A 24,966-nucleotide genomic window follows, 5' to 3' on the forward strand; every position below is an offset into this window, starting at 1 on the left:
TGTTTACATTTCACCATACCTTGTCTTTCAAGAATCTCTTCTGATATTTGCATTATTTCCTATCATGAAATATAGATTTAAATGCATCTCTTTTTTTGAAAATTTTGGCATTCACCACTTCTCCTTTTTGCTTAGTACATTTTTTTACTTTCTTCATTAAATTCCACGTGTTAAGTGCAATTATTTTCTCACTATAATATTTTTATTTTAATGTTTTATTAATGCACTATAATTACACATAATAGTGAGGTTCATTGTGACATATTCATAGATGCACATAATATAACTTGCTTCAATTAATTCCCCAGTTTCCTTTTTCCCTCCCCTACTCCCTCCCGCTTATCCCCTTCCTGTATTCTTCTGGTCTTCCTCCTATTTAATTCATGTATATATTTTTTTCTTCAGAGCATTATAATTATACATAAAAGTAGAATACATTATTGTATACTCATACATGTACACAGCAAAATTTGGTCAATTTTATTCCTTTGTTCTTCCTCTTTCCTTTACCATCTCCCTCCCCCTTGATCTCCTACCTTTATTCTACCAATCTCCCTTCTATTTTCATGGAATTTCCCTTTTTAAAAATTTTTTTTTCCCCTCTAACTCCTGCATAAGAGAAAAAACATTTGACCCTTAACTTTGTGAGTCTGGTATATTTCACTTAACACAATATTCTTCAGTTCCATCCCCAGTACCACCACCACCAAAAAAAAAAAAAAAAAAAAAAAAAAAAAAACTATACATTCAAGTACATTTTGTTTTGAGATTTGCTTATGCAAATGAGGTTGATGCCTCATTCAATAATTTTATTTCTCAAAAAGAATAGCCTAGTGATATGTCTTCTGAGACTCTATATGCAATTATGTCATTCTGTAGCCTTCACACATGAAGGAAAAAATATGTGTAAGATTCTTAGGTCATATTTTGGCCTAAAGCCTTAGAATGATGCAACTCTATTATTTTATGATATTTAAATTTGCAACTAAAGAGACTAAAGTCATGTAAGTTTTGATCTCCCCTTGCCCAGTCTGGACATCTGAGACCATTCTCTCTGTACTGCAATTCAAATTTTTTTCAACCTTTCATTGATTTTCATTTGCTAAAGGGTGAATCTTGTCAATTTGCATACACAGACATTCTGAAAAAGCTTTCTCATTTCTTATGTTTGTGTTAATTTTTTCTGAGCCTTTCAATTGTTGTATACTAGTTTTCTATTTTCTGACTTAGTATCTATCATCTTTCCCTTATTTTTTTGATTCTTTGCCCTTTTCCTTTATAATCCAAAAGATCATTGTTTTTCCTTCATATCGCCAATTAAGTTCTTTATAATATCTGTGCTACCCAGTGAAGTGCCCATGTGCATTTTAAATTTGCTCCTGGGCTTTTTTAGCTTTCTTCCAGTCCTTTCCATGACAGTGCCCTCCATTTTCATGTCACCTCTTTCCTCGTCCGTTTCTCTTGCATGGTCATCATATCTACCTGCACGCTACGATAAGTTTCTTAGTATTTCTTCTGGACTAAACATTTTCAGAAGGAACTCCTTTCTCAGAGTCCTCCCTGTTTAAGCTCCCTTTCCCTTACCGTATTTTCCAACAGACCCCATTTTGGAATAACCCCTGAACGGTGTTCTCCACTCAGCTCTGGTGCCTGACACAAGCAACGAGGGCTTGACAGTGCTTCGGTTCTTCCTCTCAGGGTGACTTCTTACTCAGAGCCACACTACGATCCAGTTCCCAAGACAATCCCCAGGAGGCTAAGACTAGGTTATCCTGCTCTACAGAGATGTTTTCTCCTCAGGTCACAGTCGGCCTCTCTGGTGCACGGAAATACCATCTATGGAAAACCAACAGGGAACCGATACCAGAGTTTCTGACAAGTCAATAGTACTCTACACCAGGCTGTACCTCAAGGTACCATGCTACCCATAGTTTCCCTCTATTTCCTGCTCAGTTTTCTTTTTTTTTGTTTGTTTTTTTGGGGGGTGGGGGCGGGTTTCAGAATTCTCTGCATGAAAACATAATTGAGAATAATCCCTTTAGGGGTAAAAGTTCAAAAAATTAAACATTTTTTAGGAAAATCTATCTAACATTATGCAGTGTGAGTATAAGTGGAGGTCTACAACCAAATTGTATAGATTTGTACCCCTACTTTTTCCACAACTTAACATTCTGTGTCTTGGTGCCACCTCTGAAAAATGAGGGTAATAAAATATAGTATATCAAAGAATTGTGGACTCTATGTACATTCTTAGGTAATATTGGGAACATAAAAAAGTTCAATAAATGTGAAAAATTATTATTACCTTCTCAAATAAATACTCTGTATACAAACATTTTCTTGATAATTCCAGGTCATTAAGAAGATTCAAAATCACATTGTGCTATAGTACAATAATATCCTTGGACTCTTAGTCCTTTCAGAAAATAGCCCCTGAATTGCTAAGACTTTGGAGTTCTTATACGAGTGCTTTTTATCACTCTCTATTCAATCTTAACCTCTGTCAAATTTTCTGCTGCCACCTCTTGATGCTAGATCGTGTCCTAACACAAGCACCTTGATTTAATTTGCTGCTTCTAAATCTATGAGAACCATTTCTAAAGGAAGAATGAACTATCTGGGAGGATGAGGGACTTCCCTCTGAGTGAAATACGCATGTGTTGATGCGCATACTTTTGAGCAGGGGGGGTTCCTTAAAGCTTGAAGCTGTTTCTCATTTATTTTTATGCCCCTAGTGTCCAGCATACCTGGGCCCACACTAGAATATTCAACAAATGCTTTTCTGGTTCATTTTTTTCTTAATAGGGTATTTTTGTACTATATGCTTAAGATCCATTTTGGATGTTGTTTTTAAGTTTTAACCTACATTTCAGATAGTTGTGGGAATGGATAAACATCAGGTTATTTAGAAATTACTACATTTTGATCTCAGTAAGAGAGACTACATACTAATATTCTTATTGATTTAAAGAATTATTTATTTATACACATGAAAGTTAAAGAACAAGCAACTTAGAGATAGTATTATTACCCAATTTCTATTTTATTTTTATTTTATTTTTTGAGATGGGGGGTCTCACTACATTTCCCAATGGTAGTAGGGAGTAAGACTTGATATGTTTTGCTTCTAATCTTTTCCCCACATATTCTGTAAATACCAAAAATGTATTTAAAAGTGGTAATGATGAAACTTCAAACCAGATAGTGAAGAATATATAAAATATTCTTACATGTGAGTATCTGCTGTAAATCATTATTTTAGGTAGCCATAAGCACATTCATTCACATATATATAATTATTCACTTATATATATTAATCATTTATATATATATATGCATGTGTGTGTATGTATATAAATGTGTTACTCCTTTACATCTCAAGCATTTGGTAATCAAGAAAGAAGTACCTGTATACATGAGAAAGGGACTGCAATATGTCAGGACTAGATACACTATGGCAAATCCTGGTATGGTAAAGAGCACAGACTGTTGCTGCCTCAAAAACTGACCAGCGGAACCACTCCACCCTATCTCTTAGCTGCTCTAATCTCTGTTTCCCAATGCAACAAATAAGGGACAGGGAGCTGCCAAGACTCCTAAATCTTTTCACTCTATAATTTCATTTTTTCACACTTCAGGAAAGGCACATAGCTTCTTAAAGAAAATCACATCAGTAGCAATCCAAAAATGCTACACAATAAATAAAGCTATGAAAATTTGTTTTAAACATAATTAAAAGAATTATATACAAATATTAATTATTGGAATAATCATATTTCAGTGTTTTTAAATGCCATTAAAATTCATATTTCATTTGTTAGTTATATCAGAATGATTTTAAGTACCCAACCCAATTTTAGCATGTTTTAGAATATTCATGCTTAGCATCTGCCTCATGAATTTCTTTAGGTAAACAGCACCATCCTTTACTCCCTGGTGCCTGTTCAGAAAACAAGCAACAGGCTATTTGTAGGAGGCAGGTGTTTCCTTGCTAGTAAGATCATTTAGTCTAACCATTTCCTGATTTAGCAGATTAGGACACTTCATCAAACAATGACATTTAGTTTTACTACCTATTATTTGTTTGATGTTCAAAGATCTTAAGAGCAGGCAACAGCCACCAGAGATCAATAAAAACCATTAGATAATATGTGTGTGCTTAAATTAGGGACAGCATGTGATGCTGTTTCTTTTACCTCAAACAAATTAGAATGGCATGGTCCAACCTGCTGCTTTTGTATTGGCATGAGGAAATAACTTCAGCTGGCATTTCCTCCTCTTGAACAGATATTTAGAACTAAATTTTATGCCCAAAGTTATTGAATGTGCACACCTGTAACACTGTCTCACAAACAAAAGCCCCATACATCCCATTTAGCTATAGAGTTACACTGTCCAGGGCTATGGGAGATTTATGTCAGCTCTTTGAGCAGTCAAAAAGAATATTCCCCAAAGGGGGTACAAGACATCAAATCTTCAAGGCTTGAGATCACAGCAGGCTTAATAAAGAAAGAAGACCAAATGTCAATTTAAAAGGGGAAGATTATGGAAGTAATTGTAAAACAAAAAGTAACATGATGAATAATATTTTCTTCCAATACAAATAATTTTAGGAAAATATGCAATAAATAGTTATTTTTATTTTTAAAGGTTGCTATGATTTTAAACAAGTCTTATTTACATTGAAAACAATGCACTTTAACAAATTACTTTCTATTGAAAAGCCAGGCCAACTGATTGCTCATGGAAAAGGAACAGCTATAGTTATGATGCCTAATAAAGAGAATTTAGGTCTGCTCCCTACAGTGAAATAGAACAGAAATGGTTGTAAGGTTACTGTATAAGGGTGAACTGAGCTCTCATATTTGCTTTCTTGTGTATATTCATCAGGTAAAGGGACTGATCGCAGATATTTTAGTTTACTTAGTGCCTAAATATCCAAGAAAAGATAATGGAAGGAAAAAGGCTGACTTTTTAGATCTAGCTCTGTACCTAACAGTCCTCAGCAGACCTGAGAGAAGTTTGGGAAAGGAATATATTCTTTCACAATTAGTTTGTGCCTTTCTCTTGACATCAACCCATCCATCTCACAGATACACATAAAACCACCTCTCAGGAAGAAACTGACTGTGAAGTGTAACAGAGAAAAAGGCCAGAAAGATGCTTTTTAATGGAAGGGAAGCCAGAAATCTGCCCGAAGAATGAACAATAGAATAACAAGTTTACCCAGAGGATCCAGATGCTTTATACAGTAGGGACCAAAGCTTAAGATAACACATGTTCTTCTTTTGGTAAGCAAAATATTTATGAAGCCACATAGCTTGACAACAGAAACCGAAAATCTTCCTTTCAATAAAAGCATGATTTCCCCTTCCTGTTCAACCATCAATTTTCCAACTATAAAATATACTTAAGAACTTGCACTGTGCTGTGTTAAAATCATAGCAATAAAAAAACCTATTATAATTTTAATGAGCACATATACAGGTCAATATGTGTCAGTGAACTACATTTCTTAGAAACATTTTTCTTATACATTAAGCTGCTGGAGGACAGAGTCTAAGCCTAACATATCCACAACCTCATCTTATTATCTAATGTGACACCTTGCCCAATGTAAACATTTAATGGCTAGCTACTGAGTGACTGATAAAATGGATAAATAAGAGGTGGTAAAATGAAGTGTTTTAAGAATTTTTTTTGATGGGGGGGGGGGACCAGAGATTGAACTCAGTGGCACTTAACCACTGAGCCACATCCCCAGTCCTATTTTGTATTTTATTTAGAGACAGGGTCTCATGAGTTGCTTAGCACCTCACTTTTGCTGAGGCTGACTTTGAACTTGTGATCCTCTTGCCTCTGCCTCCCAAGTCACTGGATTACAGATGTGCACCACCACTCCTGGCACGAATTTTTATGTATGGGCTGGGGTTGTAGCTCAGTAGTAGAGTGCTTCCCCAGCATGTGTGAGGCACTGGGTTCCATCCTCAGCACCACATAAAAATAAATAAATAAAATGAAGGTATTGTGTCCATCTAAAAAAAACTAAAAATATTTTTAAGAAAGAATATTTATGTAAACCATGTTAATTTAAATTTATATATATTTTAATCAATGGAAGGATTAACTTCTTTCTCCTTTTCCATTATTGATATATTTTACAAGTATATTCATTTGTCAGAACAGCAAATAATTATAAAAGCAGCACAAAACCTTTGATATTTCAACTGCTCTTCCAGTTTCCATGTCTGATAGCAAACAACAATTTCAGAACAAGAGTCATAGTCACAAATGCATAGAACACTGTTATTTTACTACTTTAAGCTGTTACTATCCCCCTAATTACTATTGATAATGAGGATACTAACATATTAATAGAAATACACACTATTTTAAATAACAAGGAACAATTACTATTTTTAAGTAGTAGTCAATTATTTATTGTTTTATGTCCTTTGGTCAAATATTCAAAGTTCTCATTGCACACATGGTAACAGAACACAAAATTACTTCAACTGTATCATACTTTTCAGTTGGTAGAAAGAAAATATGACTTCAAAGTATTATTATGAGAGACTAATAATAAGCTTTGCTCACTAAATAAAACATGAAAGCAGTGTTTTAAAGTTGATATAATTAACAACTGACCTGAAGAAGCTATTTATAAACATAAAAATAATAAAGAAAAATACTGACCACTGTGTATCTGAAATTAACATGGAAACAAACTATTCCTTAAGGGTTAGAATGTATAGCATTATAAAACTCAGACCCCGTCAACTATCTCATCTGCCATTTTAAATGTTTTATAGTGTCCCACAAAACATATTACCTTTTTTTCATAGGTGTGTTTTAATTGGCTTTTCTCCATTTGAAACTTATTTTCTTGCTCCTGTGAATGGTAAATGTTTATTTTTATTATATTTAAAATTGCTATTAGAGTCAATAAAATCCAACAAAATCAATGAATCTATTAGATGTCAAACGTCAGAGTTTTATGTATTCTTAAGAGAGCACTATCTGCCCAGTTTTCTAGGCTATAAGTAGAAACACGAGTACTTTATATTAAAGGGTCGAAAGCCTTAACTGTCTGAAAATATTACTGTGCTCAAAAGTGCCTACTATGCAGTGTAAGGGGAACTTTCTGACCCTTAGGATGAGGAGATTAAGAATGGCCAATTGAGTCCACGTGAAAATGACATATTTGAAGTTATATCACACACTAGTCTTTGGTACATTTTGGTAATAAGAGAAAAGGAAAAGTGTAAAAGGTACAAGAAAAAGAGGAGGAGGAGGAGAGAGATTATGAAGACTGGTAGATAATTTAAAAGAGAAATTATTCAAAAATAACATACTTACATAAGGCATTTTTAAAAATTAATCTCAAAAGATATCAGATTTAAAAAAAATATCAGATTTAAACTATTATTCTTTATTCTGTACAGGTTATTAGCATCCACATTCTTCAATTTAAATAAATAAAGTGAAATTAAAATCATACAATGCAATAAAAGAATCAGAAATGGCTATCTGCTGAGTTATTTTTTAATTGATTCTCATCTTAGAACATAAATCAAGAAAAGGAAAGGGGAGTTTGGGCCATTGTTCTGGGTAGAAATAGAAGGCTCACCTTTAGTTGCTGCTTTCTTTGAAGTTCTGATTCCTGTAACTGCTGTTTTAATTGACAGATGTTCTGTTCTAATTCTTTAATCATACCAGATGCCTGGAGGATTTTAAGAAGAATAAAAACAAATATTGATTTTTGCACCATTTTATAACTTCTGGTTCAAAAAATATACTCTTTCCCCCTGAAAGTTCAATCAAAAGTTGAATTATCTACAAATATAAATAAAAACTATTTTTAAAGGACAGCATAAAAATTAATCTTTTTAAAGTAAAAATATAAATTAAATGCTGGATAGATTTTAATGTTATAAATGTAATACAGAAACACAGGTTTATACAAAATTTTAAAAAATTTTTAACTATAAAACTAAAGCAGAATCAAAATTTCATGACAGTAATAATATATGTCATTACTCAACAAAATGCATTAAAAAACTATTTCTTCTCAGAATTTATAGGTTTCCTCCTTTTAAAACTTTGGTACTTACAAAGGTTAACTTACAGCAGAATTTAATTTACTTAACATTTATGTTGTACTATCTATCAGACATTAACATTTTCAACATTTTAAATAACAAAAATTCTTGAAGTTTCCATTATTTCAGACATTAACATTTTCAACATTTTAAATAACAAAAATTCTTGAAGTTTCCATTATTTCAAGAATAAAGTGGAGGTGACATTAATTTCAAACTCCAAACAATTAGCTTCTACATGTCTATCTACGGCTATTGGCTGAGCAAGGGAAATGATTACTTTGTATGGATACATCCGTCAGCTTATGCAATACCTTAGATGCTGAAAGAGCATGTTCTTGTTTCAGAAGGTTTATATCCGCATCATGTTTGGTTTGTAATAGTTTCATGTTTTGCTCATAATCATTCATAAGATGATCTTTTTCTTTATGCAGTAAGTTGCGCCTAAAAGCAATTAGAAAAAAGATTTTTTATTTTTAGAATCAATCTCAAAAGTGGAATTTTTAATCAACTAAATCTATTATCTTTAAAAATGTCAAATGTGTATCACATTTTTTAACTGTTTGTAAACATGATGTCTCTTATGTTTCAAAGGGACTTTTAAAAACAAACAGTGCTCTTTATGTTGAAGACATTCTAAGACTAAATTGTACATGGTATGATTAATTTTTACAGATAATTTATACATTCAACATCAGTACTTTGTAGCTAACCTTAATAGATATCTGATTTCAGACAATACCTTGCCTTTACTTCTTGTAATTCACTACATGTTATCTGGTAACATCTCTCAAGTTCCAATTTATCTTGAATTAATTTCTGTCTCTGTGAATTACTGTTCTCTGCTTCTCCAGTCAGTTGCTGGACACGGGCTTCCAGTTCTTTAACCATGTGGTTCTAAAAGAGTAAGTTAGGAATTGTTAGGACAGCCTTTTACTGACTATAACACTATTGAACCATTAAGAGGCCTGGAAAATAAAAGTACTGCCTATTAGAATAATGAAAATAAATCCATCATAAATGACGGTAGTAAGAATTAAATCAACCTTTAACACTTTTTTAAAAATGCTTTCTACCATAAAATTAGAAACAGCACAGTTGGATGCTAAAATTCATTCATTAACTTAATTGAATATTTACCAAGTGTGCCAATATTCTATGACATAGGGACATGGCGGTATGTAAGACAAAGTTCCTATCCTCAAAAGGTTATAGTCTACTCATGCCTCTTTATTTGTTTAGGTTCATTAAGTAAGTACTTACCAATGGCCATTTTTCATCATTGGAAGCTTCAAAAACTTTTTAAAATTATAAAACAACATAATCATATTTTAAATATATAATCTATAGCCCTCAAATTTTATTACCAGGATTATCACATAACCAATATACTTTTTATTATTTAAATATATACGAATATTACTTTACAGAATTAGAGTGTTAGTACACAAATTTTCATTCATTTCCTTTTTGAATATCTTTTCCATTTTAGTAAAAGTATTTTCTATATTTTTCCACAGTATCCAAAATAATCTCTTAACTAAATAATTCCTCTTTTATTTGATATTTAAGCTATTTTGAATTTTACACCTTGGTAGGACTATAATTTAAAACCTTTAAAGGTATTTATGACCTTTTAAGTACTTTATATTTAAAATTAAGGTAGGAAGCATTAGCTAGAGGGATGATTGATTTTCATTTAACAATTAAACTTCTAATAAGTATGAATAATTAGGAAAGATGTACTATGTTCCTTTTAAACAGTTTCTAAGATAAACATGTAAAATAAAGTTCAAATATTAAATAACATCACAATCCCACATCTTTTGTTCCTTTCATCCTTTCTTCATTACATTACTGAATAAGTATAAAGTTAAATTTTGGCACAACAGCTTCCAAATACATAAAAAGGCAATCATTACATCTACCTTAAAAGCATGGCAGATAGATCAACTTTTAATAACTGACACAATTCAAGCCTGAGAGCCCAACACCTATCCAATGTCCAGGTCCCTTCATTAAGCCTTCCATTTACTTCAGAGTGCTCTTGCTTCAGGAGTTCCTTTCAGAAGACGGTTTCAATTTTCTAATACATATTCCAAACACCCCCTGTTTCCTACATATTAATTGGGTGAAAGAGACAAAGACTACACCTTTGGCTTTCTGATTTTACATGGTGGAATAAAAATAATATGTATCCCTTCCTCTTTAGAAATTACCAAAAAGAGGCAAGATTTGTGAGAAATAGAAATGCAAGCTCCAACTTAATAAACCCTAGAAGGGAAATTCTACTTCAGGCTCTGAAGAAGTAGCTCTCAGTAGATCACATTCCCACTAAGAACAACTGAAAGACTCAGAACATTTTTCTCAATCAGTCAGAAGGTGTTAGGGGCCCTGCAAGAAAGGTGATAAGGAGCCGAGGAAGAAGCTGCATAGAGGCTCAGCGGTCTCCATTTGCTTGTGTATGTGTTGCTGCGGAGTGAACGCAGGGCCCTGTGCATGAGGGAAGCACTCTACCAGCTGAGCTATGTTCCCAGCCCCTCCATTTACTTTTATCCTGGAGGCATTTTCAAGTCTTGGAGGATGAGGGCAGGGTGGCCAGGGCACCCAGGACTTGAGAAGCCAAGATCCCCAAGAAAAGGGATGCCCAGTGTTTTAGTCAGCTTTTTCGCAGCCATGACTAAAAGACCAAACCAGAACCACTAGGGAGGAGGAAAAGTTTATTTAGGGCTCACAGTTTCAGAGGTCTCAGTTCATAGGGAGCTGGCTCCATTCCTTGGGGCTTGAGGTGAGGCAGAGAATCACGGCAGAAGAGTGTGGCAGAAGCAAGCGGCTCACATGAATATCAGACAGCAAAGAGAGACTCCACGTACGAGATACAAAATATATACACCAAAGGCAATCCCCCAGTAACCCACCTCCTCCAGCTACACCCTACCCACCTTCGGTTACCACTCAGTTAATACCACCAGGGGATCAATTCACTGATTGGCTTAAGGCTCTTATAACCCAATCATTTAACCTCTAAGCCTTCTTGCACTGTGTCACACATGAGCTTTTGGGGAACACCTCCCATCCAGACCATAACACTTGGAGATATGAGGGGTTTTGTGTGAGAGAATATAGGAAATCCAAAAAAGGGGCAAATATATGCCCCAGATGGAGAGAATTTTGGAAAGCCTACTTTTGTATACTTTATCCTAATGGAAAATAAACATATGATTACAAAATATTAGAAAATAATCTAATTGTTAAAGAAATTAACCAGTGTAAAGGGCCCAAACTGATAAAAATAAACACATCTACAAAGGTTGCCTAAGGAAAAAGGGTTTCTATCAGCCAGAAAATCCAGATAGTTCTCTTTCTACATATGAATAACTGAATACAGTAAAGATGAGAGAAAATGCTCAGACGAAAGTATAAACTATTTCTTATGAGAGAAAGCAAAAAGATGCAAGGGAAGGATATCCAATAATTCAGAGAAGAAAATGATGGGACACTGAAATACATTGTGACCTCAAATATCTGTCTGTCATTGAACAGAATAACAATATAAATTGAACATGAAATTTTAACTCAGGAGTTATCGAACTGGCCAAAAAATTACTATATCTAAAACAGGTATCCAATGGGATACACTTGTTCAAAAACAGCAGAATGACTGGCAGAAGTGGGTCCTTATCATTTCCCTATTCAATGCTGCGGTACGGACTGCCGGTTACTCTTCCTGAATACAACCGTGTTCTATAAGAACTGACAAATACTGACAAGTACATATCCCTGGTGACAGTGATACTTTTCCAGCCTTATTTGTCTCCTTCATCTGTTGGGAAACCTTTAGGTTCCAATGGAAAAATAACAAGCATTGCTGGGTATGTGGAGAAACTGGAATCTTTGCACTCTGATGATGAAGTGATGTAGCCACCATGGAAAACAGTATGAAGTTCCCTCCAAAATTTGAAAACAGAAATACCAAACGATCCACCAATTTTACTTCTGGGTATTCATCCAAAGGAATCAGAATTAGAATCTTAAAATAAATATTTGCATTCCTATGTTCCACTTCTATTACATTAGCTAAGAAGTGGAAACATGTAAATGTCTGTGCAAGGTGAATGGCTACAAGAATGGGATATATACACACCATGTAATATTATTCACCCATAAAGAAGGGAAATTAGTCATATGCTGCAACTTGGATGAACCTTGAGGTCATTACACTAAGTGAAATAAGACAGTCACAGAAAGACAATGCTGCTTACTTCCAGTTATATGAAATACCTAGAACATTAGAATACACAGAAACAGAAAGTAGAATGGTGTTTGCCAGTTGCTGGGGGAAGGAGAAGCTGGGGGAAGGAGAAGCAGGGAGCTGATGTTTGATGACTGTAGAGCATTAGTCAAGGAAGATGAGAAAGTTCTAGAAATCTGCTGTACAACATTGTGTAAATAATTAACGATACTGTGTTGTTAAGAGGGTAGATCTCATGCTGTATTTTTCACCACAATAGAAAGAAAAGCAAAAACAATGTATATACCTTAACACATTAAAGACAAATATTTGTAAATATCTTCCCAATTGAATACCCAGGGCTTCATTGACCACCAACATATTCTGATGATGATGAGAGCCATCTCTGAGTGCTCACTGTGGACAAGGCACTGTGCTAAGTGTTTTATAAGTTTTAGGCCATTTAATCATTCCCCCAAAACTATGGGGTAGATATCAGAAATATCGTTCTAGATAGGGGAAAACTGAGACTTAACAACATTGATTAACTTGCTCTTTTACTTGTTCTTTTAGTAAAATGGTAAGCAGAAAAGAATTTGGTCCAAGATCTTCCTGAACCAAAATTCACTTCACTGTGTTACACCACCTCCAAGACTATGATATTCTATGCATAAGATTACAGAAAATTAAGCAGCAGAAATACCATGGGAAGAAATATCATTTTATAGCATAAGGTACACAAAGAGAAGCTAAATAAAACACTGGAAACATTTCAGGTCCCTTTATCAGTCTATCAAATGAATACTTTAAAAAAAAAAAAAAAGAGTGTGTTATGTGATTAACCATTTGCAAGGTAAATTTTTTTTAAATTCTGTAATTTGAGGACAACAGTGTTTTCTAGCTTGAATCGTCTAAAATAATAAAGGGCAGGCTAGTTGAAATTCTATCATTACTTAGCCCCTTTATTTTTTTTTTTATTTCTTTATTTTTTTTGCAGTGCTGGGGATTGAACCCAGGGCCTTGTGCTTGCAAGGGAAGCACTCTACCAACTGAGCTATCTCCCCAGCCCCACTTAGCCCCTTTGTTAACAATACTTAGAACAAGTGAAATGAGACTCAGAAACATATTATATAATCATCTAAGGAAACAGAGCAGTAGAAGTAATAACATATTACCACAAAATATACCCTAAATATGCTACTGAAATAAAGACTGCTCATTACCCAATGATATCTTAAATATATACCTTTGTTAGCTTGGATTAATAAAGTCAAAGTCATCAGTTTTTAAAATGACAAAAATCATCTTTAAGAAATCAGTTTTAAAATATACAACTAGAATGCTCTAAAAAAGAAAATCTCAATATCTATTCCACCAACCCCTTGTGATAATATTATTAGGCTATTACATGATTATCTTCTGGCTCTCAAATTTCGAACTGCATTGAATAACTCTAACTATAATGGGGACTAACAGTTAAACCAATTCCTTCTATCTTTATGTGCAGTCTTTCCCCCATTTGAAAAATTAAATGCCCTACCCTGAATTGATCATAGGCCCCGTAGGATGATTTTTCTAATATGTTTATCTTTCTATGACACCTCTTACTCCTGAACCACACCAGTATCAAAAGCACATTTCAATTACTTCAACAGCAATAGAGATGAAGACCACCGGCCCGAACCAGCCTCTTCAGCGCACACCTCGGTGTGCTCGCTCAGGTTCCTACGTGATGTCCATGCTCACTGCAGCGTAACTAAGGTCAAACTGTACCAGGTTGTCAAGTATTATTTTTCCTGTGTGTCCTCAGCAAATAATTCAAAGAATGTATAAACAGAAACATATTTTGTGTTTGTGTATGTATGATCAATTGTTATATACCTATAGTCACCAACGAAGCAAAAACAGGCTGGTTGGTACCAGTCTGTGAAGACTGATTTCTGGCTTGTACAAGATCAGGAAATTCTGGTACTGTGCCAGACAGAACAGTCACCAGAAGGAATACAAAAAATGGAACTCAGGAAAAGATTCAGAAGAAAAGGAACAGCAGTGGATCAGGCTGCAAGAAGAAAGGAAAAAAGAGAGGTGAGCAGAAGAAATTTGGTAAGACACAAGCATGTTATTTAAAAAAAAAAAAAGATAATTCTGATACTAATTCTTCAAACGCTGAGCATCTGCTGAAACATAACTGTCACTTCAAGCTGACATGCTTTTTGATATGCAGATAAGTATTACAGGTCTACGTTTATTGAACAAATACTTTGGTATGTGCTGACACCAACTCTGACTTAAGAAGCAAAATATGTGAGGTCAGTTACTCTTTTCATTACTAATTTTTAAGGCATATTTTTGCACAAAATAGATGCACCAAGTAAATAAAAGGAATTAAAAATGTGTAATGGCAAGGGAAAACCTAAAGGCATAATATGAAGGACCTTAAGGACAACAACATTTAGCAAAAATAATCTTTTTTAACTGAATGTAGAGTTGAAAAGATACAAATCAGCGGGGGCCTGAAATTGGGATAAAAAATGTTTTGCAAGCTGTAACAGATTGTGTAGAAGGGGAACTCAGTGGTATATAACACAATCAGGAAAGGGCCCAAAAATTTTACAGGAAATGATGAATTACCTTGAGTACACAGGATATCATCCCAAACTGGGAATTCAAACCTGGCACTTGGAAGACTGTAGGATTTCTTGACATGACATGACTTATAAGCAAAAATTATAATGGGCATTAGGTTAGGAATTCAGTTCCTAATCATGGAAAAATGAGAAAAATGTGCTTTCAACTGACAGAATAAAGAGAAGACAGGGGAAGCAACTGGCAAGTTATTGGAGAAGTCCAGGAACGAGGCGACAATGGCCTGAACTCAACTGGCAGCTCTGGGACAGAAGGAAAGAGAACAGATCCAACAAAAATTTCAGGGAAATAAGTAGAATGATTCAGTAAAATATTAAATGAGGGAAACGAAAAGTGTCAAAAATTATAAACCTTCCAGGCTAAAAACTTAATGTGCCAAGAATGCTGAGGACAGTGGGAATTAAGAAAAAAGTTTGGGCAAGGACATTATTTTGGAATGAAATACCACAGAGATAATTTTCAGTAAGTCTTGGGAAATATAAACCATCCTATGAGCTCTTAGTTATACAGCCTCTACCAGCATAACATAGATAATATCTAGAACTACAGATAGAAATGTCGTCTTTTTACAGACAAACTTAGTTGGAAACACTGCAGGAGTCAAAAATTGAAAAGGATTAGTATCAGGCAACTATCTTAGTGTCCCAATTTGAACTCCTATGGCATAAGGGGCAACATATTTTGACTTATTTCATAAGCTTGTTGTGTAACTATGAAATATATACAAAAGGTACACAATTTCAAGTGTACATTTTGATCATTTTTTTACAGTTGAAAACACTTCATGAACCACTAGAAGATATAAATGTTACCAGTCCTTCTGAAGCTTGATTAGTCATACTATACCCAAAGGTAAAGTATGACTTTACCACAAATAAACTTTGCTTTCTTTGAATTTTGTATAAGTGTAATATAGAGTTATGATTTGGGGTCAGGCTTCTCATATATGTGAAATTCGTCCATATTGTGTTGTGTAATAGTAGTAATCTTTTTCAATACTGAAAGCAGCATTTTACTTTGCAAGTATATTGAAAATAATTTACCCATTGTATTTAACTATCTATTCTCAGTTTCAGGTTATTCAAAATAATGTTGCTAGGAATACTTTCAGACATGTTTTACAGTGCACCTATGCACACTTTTATTTTGTTACCTACTGGAGTGAAACTTTTGAGTCCTAAGATGTACATAACTTAAGCTCCAGTAGTTACTACCACAGTTCATGTTGGATATAAAAACTTAAACTCTCTACAGCTGAATATAGGACTTCAGATGATTTTGTATCTTTGCAAATTTGGGACTATGGTTTTTATTTGTTTTTGTTAAATTCTGCCATTTTGTGGGCTTGTAGAGATACTGAATTATTTAAATTTCCCTAAGAACTAATACCTTAAGTACCTTCTAAATGTTTATTAATCACATGAATATTCTCTTTTGTGTAGTGACTATTCAAACCTAATATTAATTTTTTTAAAGATTCAGATTGTTTTTCTTTCTATTGATTTCTGAGAATTCTTTGTATTTAAGATGTGAGAACTTTATTAGATAAAGGAATTGCAAATATTTCTTCCATTTTGAATTGCCTTTTTCCTTTCTTAAAAATATCCTTTGATAAACAAAAGGTATTAATTTTGATGTAATCTGGTTTACCAGTATTTTTCTTTATGGTTAGTTCTTTCATTTTCTTTTTAAGAAGTCTTCAATTAGTCTAGACCAAGAAGAGAGTCTCCTAAAATTTCCTCTACACATTTTATATGAATTTTAAATTTGAGATGTTCCTAGAATTATTTTATTAAATAATGTGAAGGTTCAAGAAGCATTTTCTCATATGAATATTCAATTGACCGATTTACCAGAAGGACCAAACTTTCCACACTGAATGGGTTAAAAAAAAATAGATAAACAATTTTCATTAAAATTGTATGTAATCTCATATTTTTGTTGGCCTCCAAAATTTAAAAGTGTAAAAAGAAGATGGTTATGAATATAATAAATTCATAGTACACAATGAATATGCTTGCCTCCACCAAAATAAGTATTAAAGAAAATTAAAATTTTCTTGAAACAAAAAAAAAAAATTACGACCTATGGAACAGAATTTAAATATTACTTTATGAAAAAATTAATGCAATAAATTCATACAATCAGAAACAAAAGACACCTGTAAAATCCCCAAATATTTGGAAATTGATATACCTATAGCAAAAGTGACAAAAAGAGGGAGAGAAGAAACAAATTACCAAAGGTGGTCATGCAAGAGGGGAAATTCCTAGAGATCCTACAAATCACCCTAGAGACAATAAGAGAATATTATAAACAACTTCTAAAAGGATGAAATGGACAAGTCCTTTGAAAGACAAATTACTAAAGCTAAAACAAAAAGGAAATTATAAGAGACCTGAAGGTTTTAAAAATGGATTTATAAATTTAAATCTTCACAAAAAGAAAATACTAACTTGGACAGCATCATTGCTAAATTCAATCATACATTCGAATAATGGTACAATTACTATGAATTATTTCAGAAAACAGAAGAAACATTTCCCAACTCAGTTGGGAGGCCAGAACTATCCTGATATCACAACATGAAAAAGACAGTAAAGAAAGACAATCTAATACCAACTTCCTGATAATGTAGATGAGAAAATCTGTATTAAAACATTAAGTCAAATCCTGCAATATATAAAAGAATAATAGAATTTGACCAACCAGAATTTATCACAGGAAAGCAAGGCTGGTTTAACATTTAAAAAGCAATCAATTTAATTCACCATATTCACAGAATAAAAAAGAAAAAAAATGGTAATCTCAATAGTCACTTGGTAAAATTTAATACCTACTCATGATACAAATTCTAAAAACTGCAAACTGGAAATACATTATTTGTATTTCCTCAAACAAGTAAATAGAATCCAACAAATGACATAATTACAGAAAATTAAATGCTTTCACAGTAAATGGAAAACAGGAAGGCATGTTTACTTGCTCACCTTCTAGAGGTGATGAAAACATTCTATAGCTTGACTGAGGTGTTAGTTATGGGACTAGGTATCTCTGCCAAAACTTATAGAACTGAACATCCACAGAAGGCAAATTTTAATGTATTTAAGTTATGAATTTTAGTGTATTTAAGCAAACCAGACCTTAAAAATAGGATGTGAAGTAAAAACTTAGAATTTATAATTGCATCTAAACACTGTGTACCAAAATATTTCAGGAATCCCTACACAACATTTAGAAAAATTAGCTCAAAATGAATCAAACACCTAAATATAAGACCTAAAACTAGAAAGATTTCACAAGAAATTGGGCAGTAAACATCATCTTCCTGAGGTTTCCTGCATCACAGGCCGGCCTAGGGTCTATTCCCCACTCATGAGTGAAGGCCACAGGCACCTACCCAGCAGAAGCTGGGCCAAGTCGCATCACTCCATCCCTCCTCCTCACTCCAGCTGCTTCTGGGTGTTCTGTCTGATGCTTCTCTAGCTTACATCCAGGTAAATGGTGGCATTAGCTACTGAAGTCTCAAAGATTGTAAAGGAAACTGTTTCAGTCAACTTTTTCAGCACTGTGATCAACAGACCTGACAAAAACAAGTTTAGAGGAGTGAAAGTTTATTTGGCACTCATGGTTTCAGAGTCTCAGTCCAGAGACAGCAGACTCCACTGATCTGTGCTGGAAGTGAGGCAAATCATCAAGATGGAAGGGCAGCTCAGGACATGATAATCAGGAAGCAGAGAGAGCTCCACTCACCAAGGACAAAATATAAGTCTCAAAGTCATACCCCCAGGAACCCATCTCCTCCAGCCACACCCTACCTGCCCACAGTTATTGCCCAGTTAATTCCTATCGTGGATTAAGGCTCTCATAACCCAATCATTTCACCTCTAAACTTTTTGCATTGTCTCACACATGAACATTTGGGGGATACCCAATATCTAAACCATAAGAGAAACTGTCTGCCTGCTCAACCTCATCCCCAGGGATAGTGCTACGGAACTCAAGCACACAGAACTCAAGCACACGTGACTCCCAACGAACAAGTCAGGTGACACTAGTCTGAAGAGGGTGATGGTTGAACAGTCCCAAGAATCCAAAGGAAAGTGAGCCTTTCTAGTCAACACTCACAATATTCTGGAATACCACACGCATGCTGGTAGCAGCCAAAGGTCCAGTCACTCCTCTGTCACCAAGGGAGGGAGCAGTGGTCCTCATCCCCAGGTCCAGCCTCATAAGAACTACGATGAGCCCTGTCACATACGTTCTCAACACGGACACACAGACAGGCACTGGAACCAAGAATGAAAACCACTGCAGCTTCTACTGAAATACTTTCTTTTTAGGAATAAAAAAACATTCTCCCATTGTGGGGTCATTCTCTTGTCAATGCTACAGAAGTACGTGCAAATTTGTAAATTTTAAAAAATATATAGTTTTGTAAATATTTAATATTTGATTATGATTTTAGATGTCAAATATTCTGTTCTATGTTTTATTATACTCCATTAAAAAAATGTACATTTTCAGAATGTTTTGAGTAAATTTAATGTACTAAAACTGAAAAAAAGAAAATGGCAAGTTTTCCAATATTGAATTTAGTGATGATTTCTTAGATATGACACCAAAGGCACAAGCAACAACAGAAAAAAACAAATTGGACTGCATAAAAATTGAAAAGACTGTGCATCAAAACATGCATAAAACCCACAGAATGGGAGAGACCAAATTACATCCAAAAATCCACAGAATAGGAGAAAATATATAAACAGAAAACTAAACTAAACTCAAAAATAGCAACAACAAAACAGTATGATTCAAAAATGGGCAAAGGACTTACACATACCCAGAGCTATATCCCCAGTCCTTGAACACACATTTCTCCACAGAAGATATACAAATCATCAATAAGTTTACAAATGTTCAATATCATTATTCAATAAGGAAATACAAATCAAAACAAGTTAACACCTCATACCTCATATTTAATAATGTATCAGGGGGGAATAGAAAAGCCTGAGGGAGGGAGAGAGACAGGGGTATAGGGAAGGGAGACCACAACTGATTGGTGGAGCAGTCAGAACACATATATTTATCAATTAAATAATTAAGTTTGGTGTCTTATATGGATGTGATTCATGGCAACTAAAACAAACAATGGTAACATCAAAGATCACTGATCACAAATTATTCTAACAGATCTAATAACAATGAAAAGGTCGAAGTGACCACATGCTATTAGAAAAAAAGGTGCCAACAGACATGTTTGTTACAGGGTTGCCCATAAGTCTTCAGTCTATAAAAATGCATCTGTGAAATGCAACAAAGTGAAGCACAATAAAATGAGATGTGCCTACAGACAGTTATTCCATGTTCACAGATTGGAAAATTCGGTATTGTTAATATATCAATTCTCCAAAATCTGATCTATTGATTCAACAAAATTCTAATCAGAATTTCAGCAAGTCACTTATGGGAATCAATAAACTAATTCTAAAGTTTAGAATTAGAAGTATGGAAAGGCAAATGATCCAGAAGAGTCAACACAGAGGAAAATATTTGGAAGATTGACAAATTGAAGACATTATAAAGCTAAGTAAAATCAAGAGAGAATGATACTGGAGAAAATAAATATACAGATCAATAGAGCAAATCAGAGAGCCCACACATAAACCCAACAAACACAGTCAAGAGACCTTGATGAAAGAGCAAAGGCAATTCAATAGTGGGGAAACTATCTTCAGACTAATGGTACAAGAACAACTGGAAGTCTGTGTCCCCCAAAACTGAATCTAGATACAGACCTTATACCTTGCACAAAAATCAACTGAGAACAGGTATTAGACAAGTACATAAAATGTAATCCTATAAAACTTCTAGATGAAAAGATAGGCGGAATCAAAAGAAAGGGGAAGAAAAAACCACGTGACCTTTGATTTGGCGATGACTTTTTAGATACAACACCAAGAGCACGCTCCTTGATAGAGTAAGTTGATTAAAACTAAAAACTTCTGCTCTATGAAAGACATTAAGATAATGAAAAGCCAGAAACTGGAAGAAAACTTTGCCAAATATATATATCTCATAAAGACATATCTAAAATACACACAGAATTTTTAATACTCAATAAGAAAATGACTCAACCAAAAATTGGGCAAACTATTGAAATAGCTCACCAAAGAAGACAAATATATGGTAAGAAGCATATGAAAAATGTGTAACATGCCATTATAGAATTGCCAATTAAGACAACAGTGATGTACCAATACACACATTTTAGACTGGCAAAGATAAAACGGCCCATATCAAAAGGGAAAGTTGGAAAGGATACTTTCATTTTTGCTTGTAGAAAACCAAAACGGTACAAATTGGAAGACAACTGGCAATTTCTTTTTTTTTTTTTTTTTTTCTGGCAGTGCTGGGGATGGAACCCAGGGCCTTGTGTATATAAGGCAAGCACTGTACCGACTGAGCTATCTCCCCAGCCCACAATTTCTTAACTAAGCTAAATAAACATATTCTTACTATGCCATCCAGTAGTGAAGATCCTTCTACTCAAGTGATTCTGAAAGCTGCATATACACAAAATACTCTAGGTGAATGCTTACAATACCTTTATTCATTATCTCTAAAAACTTAAAAAAAAAAAAAAAAAAGTTCCTCTATAGGTCAACAGAAGATAAATATTAACTATGGCACATTAGGTTAAAACTAACAAAATTCAAAAAAAGCTATCTACTTTAGGTACTAATAACATAGCAACGTATATTTATTAATTCCAACAAGTGTACCAGAATAACATAAGGTGTAAATTTCATATAAAATGGGCTCAGGATATTTAGAAATTCTCTGCTGTTTTCTTAAATTTTCTGTAAATTTAAAATTGTTCTTAAGGGTAAAATTTATTTTTTAAAGGACAATTCATTCAAAAAGATGAACTGGTGTTATTTGGGGGGAATTCTCCTTTACAAGCATTGAGGGTTTAGGAGGAGAAATGTTGATATAAATTATAAAATAAAATTCTGGCTATCTGGGTGAGTAGGTGGGTTGCTCTACAAATGCGTCACTACTAACAAGAGTTAAAACAAAATATTCCAGTTGTGTAACGCTTTTGAAATTCTGTAAGGAGGGGATCTTAACCTACAATTCCCATTCATGGATGGAATTCAAAGTGTCAATGAATTTGTACAGGAAAAAAAATTCCACCTTTATTTTCACTATCCTAACTGAAATGTAGCATTTTCCTTCAATTATGAAAGGTCTCATCAAATCAAGGTAGTATTAGTAATAACCCATGACTAACAGAAGTCACAGATATTTTTATAGTTCATTACACTGTTGAATCAGCACTATGTATTATTTACCCTCATCATTACTTAAAAATTACTAGCAGGCTCACTACTAGATCTTTATAGTTCTTGCATTAATTTAGAAACATACATTACTGTATCACAATTTTGATTTAACAATATTTTGACAACTATACCTCAATATGATTTTTGTAATTTTTACATATTTTTATTAAATCTAAAAATATTATTCTGAGAAGGACTGTACAGAATTCATCAGACTGGCAGTGGGATTCTTAGGACAGAAAAAATGTTAAGTACTCCACTAACAAAGCCTAGAATCTCAACATGGTCACCTGCGCATATTCATTGTGTCTAAACCCTGAAATCAGAGGAGCCCTATCATTTCACAGGCTTCACCTCCCCAAGCTTCTATTAAATTGGCTATAATTTTTACATTTATAGGTTCTAATATTTGTTTTAAAAATTCAGTGTTTAGGGCTGGGGCTGTAGCTCAGTGGCAGAGCACTTCCCTAGCATGTCTGAGGCACTGGGTACATACGGTCCTTAGCACGACATAGAAATAAACAAATTAAATAAAGGCATTCTGCCCATTTATAACTACAAAAAAAATTCTTTTAATTTTAAAAAATACAGTGTTTACATGCTTTAACTATGAGTCTGACATAAGAAAATGCCTGTGGATACTAAAAGACATAAGTTGAATAATGTAAACACGTATCTGCTTACAATATGTGGCAATAAAATAAAACAAGACTCAACAAAAAAGTAAAAAGCTGAAACAACAACAAAATGGAGAAATTAATTCTCAGTGACAGTCTCATCTTTCATCTCAAGCCATGCCTTGAACTCTACCTTGTTTAATTATTAAATCAGGAGCTGCTCAGCAAGACATGTCTAGTCTTGATGATTCCTAAATTCAATCCTGCTGACAGACGCTGTCCATTTTTCTCTGTATTTACTATTATCACCCATGACAAGGTCTGAATGCTAATTTTTAGATTCAACATTCATTAGAAATAGAATGAAGTTTCTCTGACAGTGACCTCTTGTCTCCAAAGTATAACCTTTTTCCCCATACATATTAAACTTACAAAAATTCAAAATTCTACTCTAAAAGATACTTCTCTCAATATTATTTAATTAATAAGACAGCAATGGAATAAACATTTGAAGCAATCAATATAGTTTGCAAATTTCTACTTTTAAATTATTTAATATTTTAGGATATTAAATTTTAGAATGTTGAGATGATAAAAATGTATTTCAGATTTACATTTGGTTTCTGTCCATGGGCTTTGAGATACCTGTAAACATGTCTACAGTATCATTATTCACAATTAACAAAGTTGGAAGAAACTCAAGAACAATAGATGAACAAATAAACAAGACAAGGTCTATAAATTCAGCAGATTATTACTCAGCCTTTTAAAAAGTTTTGGCACGTTACAACATGGATGAACTGTGACGACATTATGCTAAGTGAAATAAGCCAAACACAAAAAGGCAAATACTATATGAAAGCACTGAGGAGAGACATACGGAACAGTCAACTCATAGACAGTAGAAGGGTATTTGCCAGGTTGAAGAAGGCAACAAATGAAGAGTTGGTGTTTAACATGTGCAGAGCTTCAGCTGAGCAAGATGAGTGTTTAATGTATACAAAGGTTCAGTTGATGCAGATGAAAAAATCTGAATCTGGATGGTGATGATGGTTGCACGAAAATGTCAAGACACTTAAAGTCACTGGGCTGTGCACACAAAATGCTTAAAATGATAAATTTTATATCACGGGTATTTTATCACAATAAAAGAATTGGGAGGAACCTTGACAACTGGTTTGTACACTGAATTCTAAATATATAAAATATCCTTCAAACCCAGGAAAAAGATAAATAACTGAATTAAAAAACAACAAAGGGGATGGATAAGCAATTTGAAATGGCCAAGAAACACAAAGTAGCCCCCAAGGAAATGCAAATTAAAACATGGCACTTTACAAATCAGGAAAAAATATTAAAGTTTGGTAATTCCAAGTGTTCACAAGGATACGAAAGAGATGTCTCTCATACTCAGTTGAACAGGAGCATAAACAGGAGTAACCACTTTGGAAAGTAGACAATAGAAACAGAAATTACTTTCTTTTTTTAACATTTTTTTAGTTGTCAACGGACCTTTATTTTATTTATGCGTGGTGCTGAGAATCAAACCCAGTGTGTCACTCATGCTAGGCAGGTGCTCTACCACTGAGCCACAACCCCAGCCCTACTTTCTTTAATATATACTCCCTGCAGTGATTTTAAACCATTGGTCTTGACTAATGTGAAATCAAGTTGTAAACCACAAGCTGGAAATTTTTTTAATGAAATTAAAGAAAATGAAAAAGATAAACCCTGTCAGAGTGAATAGCCACTAGCACAACTGAAACTTTTGTTTGAGTTATCAATGTACAGGGGAGTACATTGCTTAAACATGTATGTTTGGGACACAATTTATAAAAATTAATTTCTTACTGGAAGTCATTTTCCAAAATGTTTGAAAACCAATGGCTTAGAGCAGCAATAGTTCTCCAAGTGTGGTCAACAAACTCCTGAGATTCCCCAAGACTCTTTGTGTGAGTCCACAGGATCAAAACAATTTCACAGTAATACATTGTTTGCCTTTTTCATTACTATGGAGT

At 33.9% G+C, this 24,966-nt stretch overlaps 1 protein-coding gene across 8 annotated transcripts in view; it reads right to left on the bottom strand.

Moving 5' to 3' along the window:
* The window catches only part of CEP112 (centrosomal protein 112), a gene marked incomplete at its 3' end in the record, with an annotated part of 475,585 nt that overhangs the window by 326,756 nt on the left and 123,863 nt on the right, over nt 1–24,966 (bottom strand). For all 8 annotated transcript variants that reach the window (XM_079131573.1, XM_079131569.1, XM_079131572.1 and 5 more), the window contains 4 exons: nt 8,845–8,999; nt 8,417–8,546; nt 7,631–7,723; nt 6,833–6,892 (listed from right to left, as the gene is read on the bottom strand). In XM_079131573.1, the coding sequence (XP_078987699.1) occupies nt 6,833–6,892; nt 7,631–7,723; nt 8,417–8,546; nt 8,845–8,999 (438 nt within the window). The remainder of the gene's footprint in view (nt 1–6,832; nt 6,893–7,630; nt 7,724–8,416; nt 8,547–8,844; nt 9,000–24,966) is intronic.

The sequence above is a fragment of the Sciurus vulgaris genome (assembly GCF_902686455.1).
Source record: "Sciurus vulgaris genome assembly, chromosome: 3".
NCBI lineage: Eukaryota > Metazoa > Chordata > Mammalia > Rodentia > Sciuridae > Sciurus > Sciurus vulgaris.